General features: G+C 49.8%; 8 protein-coding genes across 8 annotated transcripts; 3 read left to right on the forward strand and 5 right to left on the reverse strand.

The window, feature by feature from the left end:
• Positions 1-554: 554 nt before the first annotated feature.
• Positions 555-3431, reverse strand: N7533_002922 (hybrid sensor histidine kinase/response regulator; the record flags this gene model as incomplete). Its single annotated transcript, XM_057099572.1, has 1 exon — positions 555-3431. The coding sequence occupies one exon, from the start codon at positions 3429-3431 to the stop codon at positions 555-557; it is 2877 nt and encodes a 958-aa protein (XP_056964708.1).
• A 1435-nt stretch (positions 3432-4866) lies between these two features.
• Positions 4867-6344, forward strand: N7533_002923 (epoxide hydrolase; the record flags this gene model as incomplete). Its single annotated transcript, XM_057099573.1, has 4 exons — positions 4867-5188; positions 5268-5392; positions 5451-5523; positions 5584-6344. 4 exons carry the CDS (start codon positions 4867-4869, stop codon positions 6342-6344), a joined length of 1281 nt encoding a protein of 426 aa, XP_056964709.1.
• Positions 6345-6651: 307 nt separating this feature from the next.
• Positions 6652-7466, reverse strand: pup3 (proteasome core particle subunit beta 3; the record flags this gene model as incomplete). The annotated part of the gene is made up of 4 exons (XM_057099574.1): positions 6652-6795; positions 6856-7310; positions 7368-7410; positions 7464-7466. The coding sequence occupies 4 exons, from the start codon at positions 7464-7466 to the stop codon at positions 6652-6654; spliced, it is 645 nt and encodes a 214-aa protein (XP_056964710.1).
• Positions 7467-7816: 350 nt separating this feature from the next.
• N7533_002925 (putative UBX domain protein) lies at positions 7817-9420 on the forward strand (the record flags this gene model as incomplete). Its single annotated transcript, XM_057099575.1, has 2 exons — positions 7817-7953; positions 8031-9420. The coding sequence occupies 2 exons, from the start codon at positions 7817-7819 to the stop codon at positions 9418-9420; spliced, it is 1527 nt and encodes a 508-aa protein (XP_056964711.1).
• Positions 9421-10009: 589 nt separating this feature from the next.
• N7533_002926 (60S ribosomal protein eL36) lies at positions 10010-11012 on the reverse strand (the record flags this gene model as incomplete). The annotated part of the gene is made up of 3 exons (XM_057099576.1): positions 10010-10093; positions 10365-10550; positions 10965-11012. 3 exons carry the CDS (start codon positions 11010-11012, stop codon positions 10010-10012), a joined length of 318 nt encoding a protein of 105 aa, XP_056964712.1.
• Positions 11013-11505: 493 nt separating this feature from the next.
• Positions 11506-14752, reverse strand: N7533_002927 (MDM20/NAA25 family protein; the record flags this gene model as incomplete). Its single annotated transcript, XM_057099577.1, has 8 exons — positions 11506-12252; positions 12311-12423; positions 12477-13224; positions 13277-13541; positions 13603-13949; positions 14014-14190; positions 14265-14540; positions 14615-14752. 8 exons carry the CDS (start codon positions 14750-14752, stop codon positions 11506-11508), a joined length of 2811 nt encoding a protein of 936 aa, XP_056964713.1.
• Positions 14753-15877: 1125 nt separating this feature from the next.
• On the reverse strand, positions 15878-16287 carry N7533_002928 (Cytochrome c oxidase-assembly factor cox23; the record flags this gene model as incomplete). Its single annotated transcript, XM_057099578.1, has 2 exons — positions 15878-15989; positions 16217-16287. 2 exons carry the CDS (start codon positions 16285-16287, stop codon positions 15878-15880), a joined length of 183 nt encoding a protein of 60 aa, XP_056964714.1.
• A 1527-nt stretch (positions 16288-17814) lies between these two features.
• N7533_002929 (uncharacterized protein) lies at positions 17815-19522 on the forward strand (the record flags this gene model as incomplete). Its single annotated transcript, XM_057099579.1, has 4 exons — positions 17815-17853; positions 17910-18029; positions 18083-18175; positions 18242-19522. 4 exons carry the CDS (start codon positions 17815-17817, stop codon positions 19520-19522), a joined length of 1533 nt encoding a protein of 510 aa, XP_056964715.1.
• Between the last annotated feature and the right edge of the window lie 153 nt (positions 19523-19675).

The raw sequence follows: 19675 nt of genomic DNA on the forward strand, positions 1-19675 counted from the left end.
GGTTGTAGCATGTCTAGAACCGCATGGTCAGAGCGATGTTGATTTTGATAATGGATGTAATGACAGATTTTATTTTTTATTCTTTTTTTTCATTCAGCTAGCTGTACTTTGTACGTCGTAAGTGTAGAACGTCGTGAAGGACGGAAGATATTCCTTGAGCGATATATCAGAAAAAAGTGCCTTGCCCAGGGAAGTTTCGAGGCAGAAGGGGTGGGGGTTGGGTTTGGGTCATCAATCATTATGCCCAGGGCAACAGATAATAAAAATGCGTAAAGGTGAAAATGCCCAATGTGGTATATGGCATGTGAGAGAACGAAAAAGGGTTGGCCAAAATCAAAACACGCCAAGATGAACAATGACAAGATTTCCCCCTTGCCAAACCATGGCGAGGGTCGTCTCAAGATGCACGGTAGACCTCTTGGGTAACCTAGACAGATAACGCAAAAAAGCAACGCGGGCCATGCAATGGCAAAAGGCCTCCGAGGGTATATGGCAGATTTTTTGCCAAAGATCCTTCTCAAGAGTTTATCAAAAAAAAAAAACAATGCTTCCCATCAAAACGGATTCCTAGCTCCAGCAGTAGGATCACTTGGACCACCGCAGAATCCCTTGATGAGCCTTTCAAGATCGGTAAGTTTGTATGGTTTTGTCATGTAGCCTTTGATTCCCACTCTTGAAGCGCGGTTCAGCGCCTCATCGGTGACGTCGGCGCTCACAGCAAGAACGGTAGGAGGTCGTGGAGTATGTATCACACTTATGGGAGGATCCATTTCCATGGTGTCAGGGCTCTCGGTGGTGGTCACAGGTTGTAATCCATCAACAGAGAGAGCAGATTTGGCGTGGTGATCGGTTACCATCTGTAAAATTCGAGATGTTGCCTCATAACCATCCATTTCGGGCATCCAAAGATCCATCAACACTACATCGATCGGCTTGATCTCCGCTACAACTGGCGGGGCAGGCATATTGGTCTCGACGGGGCTAGTTTCTGCTGAAGTTGGGGCTGAGCCTGAGGTAGAGAGAATATCTTGGACGATTTGAACAGCCTCCCTGCCATCTGCGGCCTCAAGTACATCGCGATAACCGAGTTTGCGGAGCATATTCACCAACACACGTCGATTGATACGATTGTCCTCTGCCACGAGAAAACGCAGGGGATGCTTCTCCCCTAGCTTGTTGTCGTACGTGTCACCAGAAATTTGTCTGCGAGCGGTTTGAAACTCTGTCGGCCGTGGGGGAGTAGGGCTCTGAGATGAATGACCATCGCCAGTACTTGGTGTCGGCTGTTGCAGCTGGTGATTTTGAATGACGGAGGGAGACATCGAGGATGAGGACTGAGCTTCCCAGACGAAGCTGCTGGCGCTTCCATGTCGAGAGTGATCAGTAACTGTGGGCGGGGTCATCATCCTCTCATTCGGTGTTCCAGGACGGTTGCAGGCCTCGCGTTGGTTCACGGGGACTCGGATCTGGAACACCGAACCATGATTGGGCCCGGTTGTCGATGACCGTACACAGATCAGATCACCTCCCATCTTTCTTGAAAGACCCTTGGCCACCAGAAGACCAAGCCCCAATCCATCTTTGCTGCGGGTGGTCGAGGCATCCTCTCGAGCAAAGGGCTTGAAGAGATTGGGCAGAAAGGCGGCCGGAATTCCAGGCCCAGTATCACTCACGCTAATCAGAACGTCATTCTTCTTCTGATCGACAGTCGCACACACAGCAATTGTGCCGTTGTTTGTGAATTTGATGGCATTCAGAAAAACGCAAGAAATAAGTTTGGCCAAATCCCGGTCATCGGCAAGAAGGGTGTCGGGTAACGCGGGGTCAACAGACCAATCCACAGTTTTAGTAAAGATCAAGCCGTTCGAGGATCGAGATCGAATCTCGATTTTCTCGCCAAACTCGGTCGCGTGACTGACTGCTGAATCAGGCCGACCACCAACGTGAAGTGATTCGTTGATGACCAGGCGTAGAAGATCTCGCAATTTGGTGAAACGCAGGGCTGAACTCCTATTAACATTAATGCCTTCAAGGAGCAGATGGGGCGCTGAACGTCGGACAGCAATGGACGGTGGTGGATCAACCATGTTGGCCATAACTGCTTCTATCTGAGTGGCGGGGGTAGCATGGACGATCTGGTCGCTCTCGTGGACGGCGTTTTTAACTTCTTCACTGCGGGGTGAGAGCTCTTGCCGCGAAGATGCTGCTCGCGTTCTCTGTTTCCGGGCTGGCCGGGCGGACATGTCGAGAGGAAGACTCCGGCGTCGCTTGTACGGATTCACAGCGATGTTATTTCCTTCGATGAAGACGCTCGGTCGGCTTTCCGTCAAGTCCACAGGTGGGATGGGGTCCATCAAAATCTCGTTCTCATGCTCTCGCTGCGGTGTCTTGGGGACTTGCATGTTAAGATCATAAGCATGAACTACATTATCGGCCGCTTCGACAGCACGCCGGGCACTATCTTGGACCATCTCAATACCTTCCTTGAGGGCTTGGAAGATGCCACCCGACTTCACGGGAGTCTTGCTCTCCATGGCCTCTCGCACTGTGGCATGCATGACATCTAACATACCGACGACGCCTTGCATCGGGGTTCGCAGCTCGTGTGATAAGCTGCGGGCGTATGGTTTAAGGGGTTGTGAGGTGAAATCGGGGGTGTTGGGTTGGTGGCCATTCTGCGAAACTTGGACGGTCGCAGAGTGGAGCTCGGGAGTCTCAGATTTCTCATGGTCGGGGGCGGTCTCTTCCAAGGAGAGATGCTGAACGATCAGGTCCTCCAGGGAATGTAAGAGCACTTCAAGAAAAGACCATGACAGATTCCGGTTTTTGAGTCCTTCTTTGGACCACATCAAGCCCAGGTGCGCCCGGCACTTGCCAGCGGAAAAAAGCGGGATGGCCAGATACGCCTCCGCGCCAAAGGGCAACTGGTCATCGCCAAAGGAAGATAGGGATTTGAGGTTTTCAGGGATCAGGCACGGCCTTTCGTGATCCATATGCAGCAGAGGATTCCCGCCGGCGAAATAGCGGTCTCGCTGGAGTCCGACGTTTTGGTAGCCATCGTTGTAGTAGAAAGCCGCACCGAAGAGGGAGGGTCGTCGGCCACCCAGCTCGGCCATCGGCTCACCACCATGAACACGACGGGCAACAAAGCCATATTGAGCCTTGCTGATGGAGGTTATATCCTCCATGAGCCGTTTCCAGAACAGCTCGGTGTCGGAGGTCCTCAGGCCCTGCTTGAGGGTGACCAGATGTTCGATGGCGGCAGATTGGAGGTGGTCATTCCAGCTTCCAGGCTGATTATATTGCATTTCACCATCATCGCGCACATTGGTGAGACCATCGGCGATGCATTCGGACTTGCAAGAGGGGAAGGACATGGCGGGTCGAGGGTGAACGGGGTTAGAGACATCGGACTCGGGCGAGTCGGACATAGTCCATGTGTCGGAAGGAGGTTCGGGGTACGATCACTTTGTTAGGTAGTCGGAGAGGGCCAACACCATGGCTAGATCTCGCCGCAGGATCGAAAAAGGGGATTGAAGGTCGAACTTGTCGAAGGTGAAGCTGAAGCAGGGGGGGGGGGGGAGAGGGGATTTCCCGGCTCTAGCGATGGGGCCACCGGGCGGTCTAGACAACCAGGCTGAAACAGGAGAGTTCGTGGGTCAGGACAGGCACTGGTAATAAAAGTGGTGATGGGGATCACCACCTAGACAAGGTGATGGAATATATGATGGGAAATAGGTGATGGGGATATAGATGAAGAGAATACCTTAAAAGTACGAAATACAAGGTAGGACCCTAAGGGCTGAGAAAGCCCTCTCAGGGAAAAAAAACACGGGGCCTGCACGCGATCGGCGATCTAGACCGGCCCTCGTGCATAAGGGCTGCGTGTACCGAGTACACCACCTCAGCGCCTACACACTTAGGTACAGTTAGTTACACTTAGGTACCCTTCCTCCCTGTACCAGTGGATGGCCCCGGCTTCCAAGCCCCAGAGTTGGAGACATGAACCCCTGCAGCCTCGTTTGTTCTTGACACCCTATTGGCTTGCTTTTTCGGTTACCCCCCATCAGGATCTCAGAGATTGCTCACACGGACATTGGATCCATCTGATTTTATTTCTAGTGCTATACGAAATATGCATACACCAGATGCAGGACGGTTCGAATCTGGCCTGCCTATCATGCCAATTCCTGCGTCGGCAAATCGGAGTTCTTAACCGGGCGCAGGGTCTATCTCATCTACATATCTTGGGTTCCGAGATCCTGTTTGCCGATAGGGTGAGTTGATGGGATACCCAGGTATATATTAGTGTACTAGTAGTATTAACTATTGGACACCACAGTTTAATACCTCCAAAGTTCAAATTTCAATTTCTTTTCTCTCTTCTCTCCCTGAATGATTCACCTGGGACTAACTAATACCTAGTACCTAGGTAGGTAGTACTAAGAACTTGAACTTGAACTTGAACTTGACCCACTGCCAGTGGTGTGCTTGGTACTATACTAACCTGGGCACCTGACCCCGACTGTAAAAAGTCCCCTTCAACCTTGGAAGACCTGAAGGAACCGACTAATTATGTGAACGTTGGAAGATAATATAACATGACGCCATTCAACATGCAACTCATAGTACCCACTACTACTAATATCATTTTTAGATATCAATCGCCCTTTATTCCCTTTATACCCCGCAAGGTCCGATTGTGAAACCGAGGCAAAGCCCCACCAAACACCCTTAAGAGCAAGCTACACGCCGTGCTATCCATAGATGCAATGACTTCATAGACTATACTAACTCATGTTATAAAATATTTTCCCTCCCTAGAGAGAAGATCCCGGTTAGCAAGAAACCCCCGAGACGCCGAAAATGAGCAAAATCACCCCCTTCTCCATCAATGTGCCAGACGCACAACTTGATCAACTACATCACAAACTCGACCAAACCACCTTTCCCGATGAAATTGACGCTGTCGATTGGGATATGGGTGTCCCGCTCCAAGAGATTAAGAGACTGACCACTGTCTGGCGCGATACCTTTGACTGGCCGGCGCAGGAAAGGAAGCTTAATGAGCAACTACAGCAGTTCACAGTGACCATCTCCGTTGATGGATTCGGGGAATTAGATATTCACACTCTACACCACCGAAGTGGAAATCCAAATGCCATTCCTTTATTATTCATACATGGATGTATGTTTGTTACCACCTGCCACTCGAGAATCGGAAATTCATGGATATCTTAGCTAATCTGCTATACACGCAATATCAGGGCCCGGTAGCTTTCTAGAAGCAACAAAGTTAATCCCATTGCTCACAAAAGACGGCGAGGGGCCGGTATTCGATGTCATTGCACCCTCGCTGCCGAACTTTGGATTCTCTCAGGGCGTGAAACAGGTGAGCCCTCATAAACCACATCGTTCTCCCAACTCAACAGAGTCTAACCAGAAAACAGAAAGGATTCGGCTTAGCCCAATACGCCGAGGCTCTCCACAAGGTCATGATGGCACTAGATTACGAGGAATACGGTATCTCTCTTCCCCATTCCGAACTGTACCTCAAAACAGTGTTGAACTAACACCATTAAGTGATCCAAGGAGGCGACTGGGGTAGCATGATTGCCCGTACTATGGCTCAATACTATGCCCGACACATCCAAGCCATTCATCTAAATTTCATTCCCGTTAAACCTCCATTCCCATGGAAAAGTCCAGTCCGGTTTCTGCAGTCCCTCGCGAGCGTGCCCTTCTCCGCTAAAGACCGTGCATGGGTTGCTCGCTCGATGGACTATCTCCTGCGTGGAAATGCGTACATGAAACAGCAAGAAACTCGACCTCAGACGCTTGGGTATGGGCTAAGTGATAGTCCCATCGGACTACTGGCTTGGATCTACGATAAGATGCACTTGTGGACTGATAACTATTCTTGGACTGATGAGGAGATCTTGACCTGGGTAAGCGTGTACTATTTCTCGCGGGCCGGACCTACAGCCTCCACGCGTATCTATTATGAGGCCTCGGCGCCAAAGATTGATTCCTCGGTATCTAAGATGGAGAATGGAGGAGGAGGAGGAGGGGTTGCTGTCAATTACACATCGCTTGACGATATCATGACTGCATGTGCACCGTCCAGTGTGCGATTTGCGGTAGCACAGTTCCCCAAGGAGCTTGTTATGTGGCCGATGGCCTGGTACCATATCATTGGAAATGTGGTGAAGGAGAAGGAGTTTGATCGTGGTGGTCACTTTGCTGCATGGGAGGTTCCTGAATTACTTGCGGGTGACGTGAAGGAGTTCATGGGAAAGGAAGGACCGGCTTATGGCGCGGTTCAAGGCAAGGAAGGCTATTAGTCTTGGATATTCGAAGATGCGATGTATGGGGAGGGGCAAAGGCATTTCAAAATATGAAAGCGAATACATGGACACTAGTATGATGTGAATGACGGGGCTTGTATTATCATGATGGAAATATTGAGAAATACATGGCTACAAAATGAACCCATAATTTCAAATGTCGATTGTTCTCGCGTCACGATTGCGGTATTCTGACCATGGTTAGCCGTCGACGGCACATCATTCAGTGAAGACCAGACGCCGAAATCTGCCCTCAAACCAGCAGAAAGCCCAAAGAAACCAATTTCATCAGTGTATCCTTTCTTTAATCCTGTCGTCCCTTCAGTAACCGCTGGGTCACCTTGTCCTTCTCTATGATATAAACCTGGGCACCCCAGCCGGAGAGGGCGTCTCGGTCCACGGCAGCCAGGAGTGCTTGGGAGATGGTCTCGAAGAGATCCTCGGGAGACTAAAAGGGAAATATACGTTAGACTCAATGGAAAATCTCTCGAAAACATAATGAACATACCAGATCCGGCTCCCACAGACCCTCGCAGGTACCGAACAGCTGCTCGCTAGCTGTTCCGCTCACGATGAAGTCCTTGGCCAAGTCGATACAGCCGATGCTGTCGAAACCGCAAATGAACGGCTTTCCAGTCGTTTGGTTGATACCAGCAATCACAGGACTGATGAAGAACGGACCGAAACGCTTCTCGTACAGCGATGAGCTGACCAGGTTGGCCAAGGTCTGGGGTGCGATGTTGCGCTCCTCGCGCAGGCGATACATGTTCACCTTATAGCGGAACAGATCAGAAACTGTGTTGACATCGGTGGCGAGACCGGTCAGGCCGAGATAAGTTGAAGGCGCGTAGTTGAAGATCTTGGGGAAGTTGTTGGAAACTGTCAGGGCTTGCATGCCCAAGCGGAGGTCGCAAGCGATAGCGACACAGTCCTTGCCCACCATGGCGACGCAGGCACCGCCATCTATGTAGAAGTCAGTATATCGGACGATTGTTTATCCAGCGAGATGGTCGGTCGTACTGATGTCGAAGGGGGAGCCCTGATGATGGAAGGAGATGGTTAGCTTGAGGTCGAGCGGTCACGGTGAAAGTCGGGGACAGGGACAGATTTCCCTACCATTATTGAGGTTTATTTTCGATCAATCCAGGGAGACTGTCAAGAAATAGAGCTTCAAAAAGAAGAAAGAGCTAGAAAATAAGGGCTGGTGGTGGAGGGAGGTCGGGGGTGGAGATGGGGGGAGGTGAGGTTGATGACGGGGGAGCTCTGAAGGACGCGAGAGCAGCTCGGATGACGCCGCACCGCTGCCTGTTTGGTCGGTCTCTTCGACTGCGTTCTTTCGTTCCATTTCACCCCCCCCCACACTTTCACCCTCTCCGATTCCCACGAATTCGCTCTACCCGTTTTGTTTCTCATTATATTCCCATTTTAATACCAGGTTTCTGAGGCCTCAAGCTCAATACAGTGCGATAATGAGTGCCCACGTCGTGGTGATCGACGCGACGGCCAGGCGGGCAACGGTCAAGACGACCCCCTCCAAGCAGATGACAGATATATTACAAGAAGCATGCAGGAAGCTTGGATATAACTCGAGTCAGTATGGACTAAAGTGAGCCAATAGAGACCCTCTTCACTGTCCCTCATGAGCCGTTCATCCCCAATACTGACCAATCTCATCTTGATCAGGCACAATCGCAAACAGCTGGACCTGTCTGTGACCTTTCGTCTCACTGGCCTAAGTACTGGTGCGAAGCTTGAGCTTGTACAATTATCTCGGTCGCCATCAGTCGTTACAGTCGCTCTCCAACTCCCAGAGTCCGAAGCCCGCGGGGCACCCAACGGTCGTATATTGGATAAATTCCCCAGCACAACAACTCTTTGGCTAGTACTACGCAAATTTGAAGCAGGCGTGGCAGGGAATTCGTCGATGAGAAACCTTACAGCGCGCGGAGTGCCAAGTGCTTCGGCTGGAGATGGTGATTCTGCCCGTTTGTTCTATGAAAGCCCAGTTCTTCAGATCTTGGACCGCGAACTGTCCAGCTTTACAGACCTTCAAAAATCACTTGCGCAACTTGGAATCAACAGTGGTAACATCCTTATGAGACTGAGCTTTCGAAGAACGGAGGAACCTATTGAAGAGGCGATGGTTAAAATTGGCGAATACTTCAAGGCATCCGGGGATGATACCCCAGCCCCAACTCCGAACCAACCATCTCTCCCCTCTGTCGCAGAGGGACAGAATGAAGATATCACGGAATCTTCTCATCCTGAGACCTCCAACCAGTCAGCTGCGCCCGCTTCAGCTGGCCAAGGTGGATCGCTTCCAGATGCCCCTCCCGTACAACCCACGTCAACATCAGCCTCAGGCCGATCGATCACTGTCTTTTCTCCACCATCGGCAGATACACCATCATCCGCCCAAATACCATATAACGAAGAAGACTACATTCCCTCGGTGGAGCATGCAAAGGCCCATCAACGACAACTGAATCAATCCTCTCGCAACCAGCGTCTTCTAACCGATGCGGAGCTAGCAGCTAAGGCAACCGCGGAGGAGAAACGACGTTCAGAGATCCACGAAGTGAACGTGAAAGTGCGTTTCCCAGACCAGAGCCAGGTGGTATCTAAATTCGGCCCTGCAGATACTGGAAAGTCGCTCTATGGATTCGTCCGTAGCTGTCTGGGTCCAGCATACAAAGGCGAGAAGTTTGGTCTCAACGTATTCGTCAATGCGACACTCGGGCGCCCTGGACATTCGAAGGCCATACCCGAGTCTGACCAGCGCTTGATCAAAGATTTGGGGCTGGCAGGTCGTGTACTTGTCAACTTCACTTGGGCTGATGCTACAAGTGAGATCGCCCAACAACGCCGCACAGATCTTCTACGCCCCGAGCTTCTTGACCAGGCCCGTGAGATGAAGGTGGAACAGCCTCCAGAAATTGCGGAGGAGCCCGCGGCGGAAGCCTCATCCTCAATGGCCGTGGATTCGAGTGGATCTGGGGGAACTACAAAATCCTCCGGTTTGCGGAAGAACGGCGGTGTCCCTAAGTGGCTGAAGCTACCTGGAAAGAAATGAGCCACTCGGACGAGCTGGGCATTTCTATGAGTGATGTGCACGATGTTGAATGACATGTGACCGAGTGATGGCCTCTCAATGTATTGATTGATAGACCCGCAAGCCAGTACTAGCTGAATGTATTGAAGAAATATCTAAGCCCGGGGTAGAGTCTAGCAATTTTCTGAGTAGAAAGAACCATGTCAAATGGACCTCAACTAGGAGTATTCTTAAATTGACCGGATGCTAGTTGGAGAGACACGTCCAGAGCTCACGGCGAAGAAGCCATGGCAAACCCTATAGGAAGAGGAGCAGACCCTGAGAGCGCAGTCTCCAATGCAACTACGAGCAGCATGCAAGATATGAATGAATTGAACAAAATAGTTTTCATTATGGTTTCGCTTCCTAGTCAAAGGGAAGGGATCCCACTTTTGCCATCCCCGTCATCCACCGGAAGTCACAAAAAACCCCATGTATTCCGATTCCGCAAGGCCATGCGCTAATAGGCATATGCGAAAGCTTTCTTTTTCATTCGTGTTCCCTTGCGCGCGCCAGGTATTCGAGTCGTTATTCGAAAATTGGAAAAAAAGTTTTAAACGGAATGGAGCATTTAGTGGCCCTGGACACGGCGGGCCTCAGCGATGACGCGCTGCATGTCCTCAACCTTGCGCTTACCGCGGACGAAGGTACCGAGCTAAGCAGATATGTTAGTATTTGGATTCGTTGGAAAATTGTTATGCTTGTCTGCTGCTGGTTCGGATGTGGAACATGTGGTGGAAAGACTTCTGGAGAAGGTAGACATAGCGCAGGAATCATGTGGATCAGCCCGCTCCGATTTCAAATATTGACTGAGACCGAGCGGATAGTTCCCCATGTCCATTGCGTTGTGCACATCCGAAAGAAACCGTCCTCCAAATAACCAATTGGACCGGCACAGATATCAAGACGGGGAAGAGTAGACGTACGCGCTTCTTAGCGAGCTTGCGGGCACGCTTGTCCTGGGTGTTTCTCAGGAGCTCAATGATGCGGCGCTCGTAGGGGGCAAGGCCAACGACCTCACGGGCAACCTCACGGACGAACGCAGTGCGGCGAGAAGACTGGCCCTTGGTACGGCTGATCTTGTTCTTGGGGGTGTTGAGGGGAGTGGTTTTCTATAGGCGAGCAAAGTCAGTCCATCTGAAAATTTAAGATCCATTCGCCGTCACATCGGTCTGTCATTGTCTGGTCTTTTGGCGGTCGGTATTGTTCATTCGCATGTTGAGGTTGAGCCGGGGGGTTCATGTCGATGGTTATGTTTTGCCTTTTTCCATGCTCGTCTAATCAATCTTGAAATTTTGCTCCACCGCAATTATCGTCGATTGTTGCTGCGTTCCTCCTCTTTCCTTGACCTCTGGCACACTGCGGTGGTCCTATCTGATTCACTTGATGGCTGTTGAATCGACTGGCGATAGTTTGACGGAGAACCCTCGGCTCGAATCGACTCGGGGAAAAAAAAACTTCGATCGGAAAAAGACCAGACGACGGGGTGACGAGATGACGGTAGGGGAGAGAAAGGATGCACGTACGTGGCCACTGTTGGTGCCAACAATGATACCGGTGCGTTCCTGGGCCATTTCGACGGTTGGTGGCTGGACGGGTTGGCGGTGGTTGTCGTAGGAAGGGAATGAAGACACTCGTGTGGAAATCCCCTAGTCTTTGCGGAACCGCACAATCGGAGTCTTGGCGGGCGTTGGTCCGTAGGCGAAGGGTTAGGGCTTAGGGCAAGCCCGACCGCCCGCTGTTTATAGCCATTTATCACGTGATATTAATCGACCGCTGTGGATCCCCGTTACAAACCAGGTCTAGTGTACGTCTCGATAATGTGAAGCTTGTATAGTAGTTCGGGTCTCGATAGAATAAAATTCCCCAATCTTCACGCTTTTTTTCTTTAGACTGACGAAAATACTCCGTGTTAATATAATATAGGATAGGGTTACAATACCAGGAATAATCTTTCGCGAACTATTAGCTCAAGTAGCATTGGGATCGTAATATCTGCCTATGCCAGTTCTTCCATGCTTCATTTGTCAACATGAGACCAACCATTCAACAACATACAAGTCACGCTCACAACTTCACCGCCATAACACCTTCGAGTGCCGTTGACCAGCTCTCCATCAATGTGTGACACGAAATTTCAAGGCTAGGCATATCCAAGCCCTTCTCGAGGGTATCCTGTAGCTCCTGCTCGTACTTGCCAGACTCATTCCCATACAAAATCGAGTCAACCAATAATCCAAGCAGACCCGGCGCAAGAATATGCGACTTCAGAGAGCGGGTATTGGCACGAATCAGTTCAAACACTGCGGGTACCAAAGCAGACAATCGCTCAACGCGCTCCTTGGGCAGCATGGTGGTCTTCGATCCCTTGCGAGAGGCCAAAGAAATCAGCTGCGATGCTGCCTTGAGACTCTCGAGAATCGTGAAAACGGAGTGGAGATATCTCCAAGTAGGACCAGCTGGTGCCGCAGGTTGGAGATATAAAGCAGTCCTTGTGATCAGAGGGGAGACCTTCTCGTCATCAAGGGTAAGGTCACTCTTTTTCAAGTTTAGCCAATCCTCCACCTTGCCAAGTGCATTATCAACTTCCTCGGACGAAATATCCTTCGAGCCCGCCATAAAGGTTGCTACCCCGAGGAGCTCCCAGTTAATCAAAGCTGTTTCCTTCTCGATGGGTGTTTGATCCGTTGCGGTATCAGATGGTGCACTGGCGGCGGACAGATCCATCTCCGGGGCCAACGGCCGCTGGACGGCGATGCCCTTCAACACGCTAAACAGTTGGTCTGTGACCTGGGCCGCGGTCAACCAGTTTGTCTAAACGTTATAGTCAGCTAAAGTCTTTACTACATAATCGATATCATAGATAGCATACCATCGGCTTTGGGCCTACTCGTAGCCGCTGTTCGAATTCAAGTTTGCCAGGGAACTCGCAGTTCATGTAAACCGAGGAGTCACGTTGATCCACAGCTGGAGAACTACTGCGAGCTATTTTAAGTCAGAATTTGCAAAAGTATTTGAGGGACATCGTCCTGACTAACCAATTTTATCCCACATTGCGGTGGAGTCCCCTCCAACTAGCCGTTGGGCACGACGAACGTCAAGGGCATACATTCTGCGGCAGAAGCTCTTTGAAAAACGGTGCCCAAGTTCAACGAGCTCTTTTGTATGCACGTATGCGCCCTGGTTCAGGCCATTTGTTCGGTATCTCGATGTGGAAAGGTCAGCGCCACGATAAAACTTGAGACCTGCGACCAATGCTGATTGGGGGTCAAAATCTTTGTACTCTGCGCCTTCAATGGGAGGGGCAGAATGAGGGTGGATGCTCGCAAGACGGGTGAAAAAATTATGAGCAACGGATTCGTATTGCATGTGTTTGATTGACATTTTACTGAACATGCTCAATGCCATGGAGCCTGCCCCAAGAAGAGAGTAGATTCGGAGCAGGAAGAGTTGAGCAGGGTAGTTGTGTGGTGAGCTTTGAATTAGATGCTCCAAAATCCCAGAGGCCCGAACAAGAGCTGCCTCGGGAACATGAGCCGGGTTTTCTCCAGTGCTTTCTGGCTGTAGGATGGCCATAGCTGCGAGAAGGCACAAGTCATCTCTAGGCTGGCTCTCGATTGTGGCAGAGTCGTTTTTTGTCGATTCCGTTTTGGTTTGGCGAGAGCCATAATAGACTTTCATGCATTGCGCCACAAATTTTTCGACGATTTCCTTAGGTGTGTTCTCAGGGGCTGAGATACACAGACAATATTCCAGTTTGAGAGCGTTGATTTCAGGCACCAATGTCTAGAAAACACTTAGTTTGAATTGGGATGCTTGGTTGGACACGGGAGCTCACCTTGCCACCTTCCTTGTTTTCTCGGATATATTTGAGCATCTCCTCCATGCCCTCTTTGTCCTGTCCTACAAGCCTTCGAATATCCTGGAACGCATAGAGCTTATGAATATGGTTATCAATGAAGTGTCGGCAAACAGCAAGCTTGTCCTCGCTACTCTTCTCAGAACCACAGTTGACAATATCAGCACGAGCTAAGCAAGCATTTCGAGATTTAGGTGCGAGCTCGAGGAACTGATCGACCAGTTGCAATGCTTCTTTGACGATTCTGGTGGGTCATATATTGTCAGTTCAATGCCAGGATTTTTGGTGTAATTCCATACACTCACCCAGGTCTTGTCGACTTTGAAGTTGCCTCGTACAACAAGTTCCAAAGACGCCAGTCGTCAAGCTCTAGCAATTCCTTTCGGCCACGTTCATCATCGCTTGGGACCGTCAAAAGACCCTGAACGAAAGTGAATGCCTCATCCCACAGATTGCCTGCACCCAAAAAACTGTCAATCTTGAGACCGATGAACGTCGAGTCCCCGCGAACGATTCGAGAATGGATTCCAAGATTATCACTGTCTAGTATTTGTAAGGCTTCCTCATGGCGGCCCTGCGATGTCAGGATTTCAATGAGTAGACGGAGCTCTTCTGGTTTTTGGATGGCTCGAGGTTGGCTCAGGAGATCTGTCTAGAATGGACGAAAGGAGTTCATGTTAGTATTGCAAAGCCGAGGATCAATGAATTAAGCGTACCGGCTCGGCAGGAACATCAGCCCCCGCCTTGGAGATCATGCGGTATGATAAGGTTCCGAATAGCTTCTTTTCCGCCTCGGAGCTTTCATCATCGACTGCCACCATGTGTGTCAGGAATATGGCCCAGAAATAATACGCCCGGTTCTTGGGAAAGTTCTTTTGGAGACTCATAGCAGCCTGGTGGAGAGATCCACTACTAGTCAGTCCTCTGAGCGACAGTTTCAAAGCTAAGATCCTTTCTTCAGACTGACCTTCTGCGCCGACTTCCAATCGGAATTCTCATAGGCAAAGTTGAACCATTTTGTCTGGATGTTCAAGTCGCGAGGGCTCGCTTTCGCTGCTCTTTCCCAGAGACTATTTCTGACATCCCGGTATCCGTCCAATCTCTGCAGCGACTCAAACAGAATTTCTAGCGTTTCTAGGTCGGTTGTAGCTGGCTCCGCATTGCACAACTCGAGAGTCTCGGTAGTACCGCGCTGACGATGGGCTTCATCCGCATGTCTGAGGAGGATTTGTGCTTTCCATGCCTAGAGGATATGATCTTAACCACATGTGTCAAGGTGGCTGTGTCTAGAGCCGAGCAGGACACCATGAGACTCACCTTTAAAAAACGAGTATCCTCGCCCTTCTTCATGCGCTTCTCAATCAGCTGCAAAGCTTGCTTCAGATTCTGCCCGTCAATAGCATCTTGAATCTGGTGATTGCGCCGGGAAAACACCTGGTCATTGGCGGGCGCCATGGCGACAAAGCTTTGACAGGACTATGATTAGCCGGATGAGCACAACAGACGACAGTTTCCCGTGCTGAGGCACAGCAGATCAGCTTGAACGTGGGGGAGTACAGGTGCTTTTCGTCGTCGGGTTTGGCGGGGAAGCAATTCACACAAAGGCGGTGTGTTGGTGGGGGAAGCGCGTCCGTAATTAGCGACAGCTACTATTACTACTACTACTACTACTACTACTACTACTTTAAAATGGGTTCCTAATTTGCTGTCTGGTAGGGGGATATAGATAATATTTGCTGTTTGGATTCGTTGGAAATTGATGACGATAATCCATATTACTACCTAGATAGGTAGTACGGTAGTATACTAGTATATGTCAACTTCAAGTTCTGTCGTGCAGATACTCATACTACTAGTACGATCTATGAATACTTCCGACCCACCTGGGCATGGTTCTACTCTACTAGTACCAGTATTAGCCCTGGAGTTGAACTTCAAGGTTCATCTGGAAGTTGGGCCGATTTGGATGAAATAAACCCCTACTAATGATAAAGATAACAAAACAGAAATTTTCCCAATATTATACAAAAGGCCCTTCGAAAGTTCCTCGGACGCCTTGAAGGCTACAATTTGCCATAGAAGATCGCTCAGAAAATATAATGTGCTAGCCAAGGTATTGAGGTACCTAGGTATAGGCATTGCGAATAATGTCGAAGCATGAGCAGACTTGCGTGGTTCTTCCCAGCGGTTGCAGGCCATAACTCATAGTCCTCGCAGACCAGACCTCCAAGATCATGCCTTAGTCGGACTGGTTGATTCCTTTCTTCTGATTTAACTGTTGTTCGGTTAGCGAGATGGGTCTCCCATGTCCAGATCTATGAACATTATGCCCCAACTACCAGGAGCAAGCCCCGAGTAGAGGATACAGATAAAAGATAGGCTCGATGAAGGAGTCGACTAACCCAGTTCTTTTTGCAGTCACGATACGCTCTGGAAATACACAAATGATCAGTATGGGGGGTTTGACAATAAAGAGCACGACAGGGGATCAATGCAAAGACAAGAACCCGAATCAATATTTGTGAGGCTGTAACCCTGAGCGAGGAGGCAAGACCCCGAAACTGAACAAGAATAATGAACCTACTGGAAATAGTCACCACACATCTCGCGCTCAAAGTTGTTGCGCTTCAAGCACTTTAGACTCCGGTCGGCGAAATCCTGACAGGGGTCATAGAATTCGCTCGCTGGCTTACTAAAGCCACAGAGTCAGTATTCTATTGGCCTTTGAATCAATGAAGTGGCATGGTGAGAGGATTTGTGCGGACAGAGACACGTCAGTTGTTTTAGGAGTTTGCCGGTGCCGCATGGCAACGTGGCACGGAGCTCTCTAGGAGCTCTCGTTGCCACGTAATAACGCGAGAGGGTGATGACTCGCTCGGGGCACCATGCAGAGGGGCTAGAGAAGAAACGTATACTCACTGTGTAAACTTGCGCTCTGCCTTCTTCCAGGTCTTCTCGGGGCCTCCTTCGGGCGTGGATCCTTCCGGCATGATTGCGGGTGTTTCGATGCCCTTGATCTGACTCGAGAACAGAGGAAGAGAGGAAATTGTCTTCAACGCAATGGCAAAAGCTCCACAAGCGGAGACACGGATGAATTGTTGAGGGAGGCTGACGATATGCCGAGGATTGATTGGAGATCGGAATGTCAATCTTGCTCCGCGAGGAAGTGCGGATCCGGTCTTGGCGTGGAGCCGCAGCTTGGTGTAAAGAGTTCAGATACGATAAGGTTCAAGATGCGACGAAGATCAAGATGTAACGAAAATAAAGATACGACGAAGCAATTGTCAGCTAAAATCTAGCGATTTCCTGCCGGGGCCTGGGACGCACGCTAGAGCGTTTGTCCCATATCACAGGCTTAGTCAGTCTACACTTGTATATCTAGATCCTTTTGGTTTAAATAGTTTCTCATTCACACACATATTCCCCAGTGGTCACCCCTGGGCCCTCTCGCTACATTCGGCGAGAATACTGAGCATGAGGAAGAAGGAGAAGAATATCCTTATGAATAACCAGACAAATGCTTATGTGGTAAGGCATCGAGGCAACAAACATGTGATTCGTGACAGCTAGCGACACTTATCTTTCCTTCTGCGGACTGTGATTCCAGGTATGATGATTGCCAGTAGTATGCAGGGAAGAGGTTATTTCCTTATTCGGGGCCGAAAATTAATTAATATATGAATATATTCCTATCGATTTTAATGTACAATCCTCAAACCTAACGGAGTAAAGATTGTTGTTACTGATACCGCAATGCACAGTGGGGGTCTCTGGAAGATTATGATATGACAGTGGAATCTGCGCTGTATTTTGATTATCACGTGAATTTATGTATCACATTTCACAGCATGCAGTGCCCAAATTCCACTGGCAAAAGAAAGGCTTATCCTAGGCGCAAGGAGTGCGGGTGTTGGTGTACGGTACCCCGTACACACTGTATAGGTTGTCGGTGTATGGTTATTCGAACTCAACACCCAAAGCTGGACCGAGTGGTACGTGAGATTGGATGTAGCAGTATGAATATAAAGGCAGTAACTGACAGTATTCAAGAGAATCCGGAGTAAGATTTTCATGATTATTTTATTGAAAAGTAAACGCAGGAACGGGAACAACTAGTAAGCGGACACCTTCCCATGACGCAGGTCACATGCTCTTTCCAGGAACCGATGACATAATATAATGCCTGAGGCCAATAATTGATTATTTACAGCTGCTTTGTTTCTCCTGTTAGCTTTCTAGGATCAGAGAGAATTGTTAAAACATATCATACTGCTTCGCGAGCCTAAACTGCCAACACTAAGGCTCATTTAACCTGCCTTTTGGTTGTATTCGTCCGATGGTACCCATTTAACTACGGTCTTCGCCACTTTTGGGAAACTTTTCCTCTCACCCCACCGCATCTCACGGGTTTCGCGCCACGCGCCATAGCGTTGTCAACGCGATCTGATCTATGCTTGAGCTACCTTGACAGTCAAGCTGATTGTGCGTGCATAAGATTTGTCTTCCGAACCTGCGAAATGGCGGGTGGAAGCGATGCTGGGACGGAGATATCTGGGGTAGGTTTCATCTGATCATTGCCAGGTCCCAAGATCAATCGCTAACGCGCCCATAGCTTGTCAATACTCTACAGGGTCATGTCGATGATATCCGAAGTCAACTACAATGTGGTATCTGCATCCGTCCACTCTACGAGCCCTTCACCCTTGCCTGCGGCCATACTTTCTGCTACTCGGTGTGCTATCCATGCCCGCTCTCTGCCGATAATGGTTTTGCTAACATCGACAGTGCTTGGACTCCTGGTTCGCCGGGGGAAAATCGAAAAGAACATGTCCAGATTGCCGAGCACCCGTCAAAACACAACCTGCGCCGGCATACCTAGTATGTACCCACTAGAGGTGTGTTAGTAGTACTTATACAACGCTAACGGTCATTTGCTATCTCCAGGTACGGACAGTGGTACAGATGTTCACGAGCCGCGCGGAACTCCTCGATAAAGGAGAAACTACAGCAGAGCACTTAAAACATCGAGAAGAGGAATGTGAGAGACTGGATAAAGATAAAGCAAATATGGATGCGGAACACGGAGGTCTTTTCAGAGGCCTGTTCAAAGAAAGACCACCACCTCTGCAACCTGTTGTCGATCTGGATGATGGAGTCATGCGTTGTCCAATATGCAGCTGGGAGCTTGATGAGGAGGAGATTTGCGCGGGTTGCGGATATGAATACCAGGGAGGTTCGGACGGAACAGACTACACGGACGAAGACTCAGACCCAACTGGCACAGAAAACCATGACTCAATCATAGACGACGAAGCCGATGTTGATAATGATGACGGGTTTGGGGACATCGAGGATGACGATGAGGTTTGGGGAACATTTGCGCTCCCAGGCTCTTTTCCGCGGGGCCTCGCAGCCCCAAATCCTTCTGGGATAGCGTGGCACGATGGCTTCCCTCCATTCTACCATCCGGGTGCTCCATGGCCGCCCATGGGGTATGGACATGCTCCACCTCCCGGCGTCATACTTACCGATCCGAGCGAATATGACGAACACTACATCGACGAAGAGAACGAGTACGATGAACAAGATTCATTCATCGACGACGAGGAGCATGTGGACCGCGAAGACGATGGCTCTCAGTCTGAAAACTCGACAGTGATGGCACCTACTTGGCAAACTGGGAATTCACGAAGACCCATCATTCTTGACGAAACCATCATAAGTGACGAAGATGAAGATGAAGATGAGGAAGAGGACGAAGAAGACAGCGTGGTCCGACGACCTCATCGTCGTCCTACTGCAAACTTTGTATGGGATGACGACTCTGAAGAAGAGGAGGAAGCAGAAGCGGAAGAGGATGATATGGACGAGGATGAAATTCGTCTCATGGAGCCCCGAGGACCATGGGGAATACCCGTTTCACATGGAGACACATATCACGACGCACCATCGTCTCCAACTCACACCGAGGATACTGATGAAGGAGAAAACCCAGAAATCGATCCCGCCCCTGGGCGCCGACGCTACCAAAACGTGGTTGAGGACTCCGAGGAGAGCGAATCGTCAGATTCGAGTTCCCTACCACCACGTAGGCGGCCGGCAGGAAGTACAGGCGTCACTTTTGGAAATGCGATTACCATCGACGACGACTCTGAAGAAGAACAACCAGTTGGCCCCGTCAGAAGACAAGTACAAAGACGGCAACCCAGGTACTCACCTTATTAACTAAGTGGGACTGGCAACCAGTGGCCTCGACATTCCACATTACTCTGCATTCTCCGGTGTTATTTCTTTTCTTGATTTTAAATAGCGCGGCGCCCCGGATACATAGAAAGTGGACCGGCGCTCTTCTATTCACCAAGCTCTTTCTCTTGCAGA

Source organism: Penicillium manginii (assembly GCF_028828005.1).
Source record: "Penicillium manginii strain IBT 31320 chromosome Unknown utg000002l:1.0-5564898.0:1.0-5567710.0, whole genome shotgun sequence".
In the NCBI taxonomy this organism is placed as follows: domain Eukaryota; kingdom Fungi; phylum Ascomycota; class Eurotiomycetes; order Eurotiales; family Aspergillaceae; genus Penicillium; species Penicillium manginii.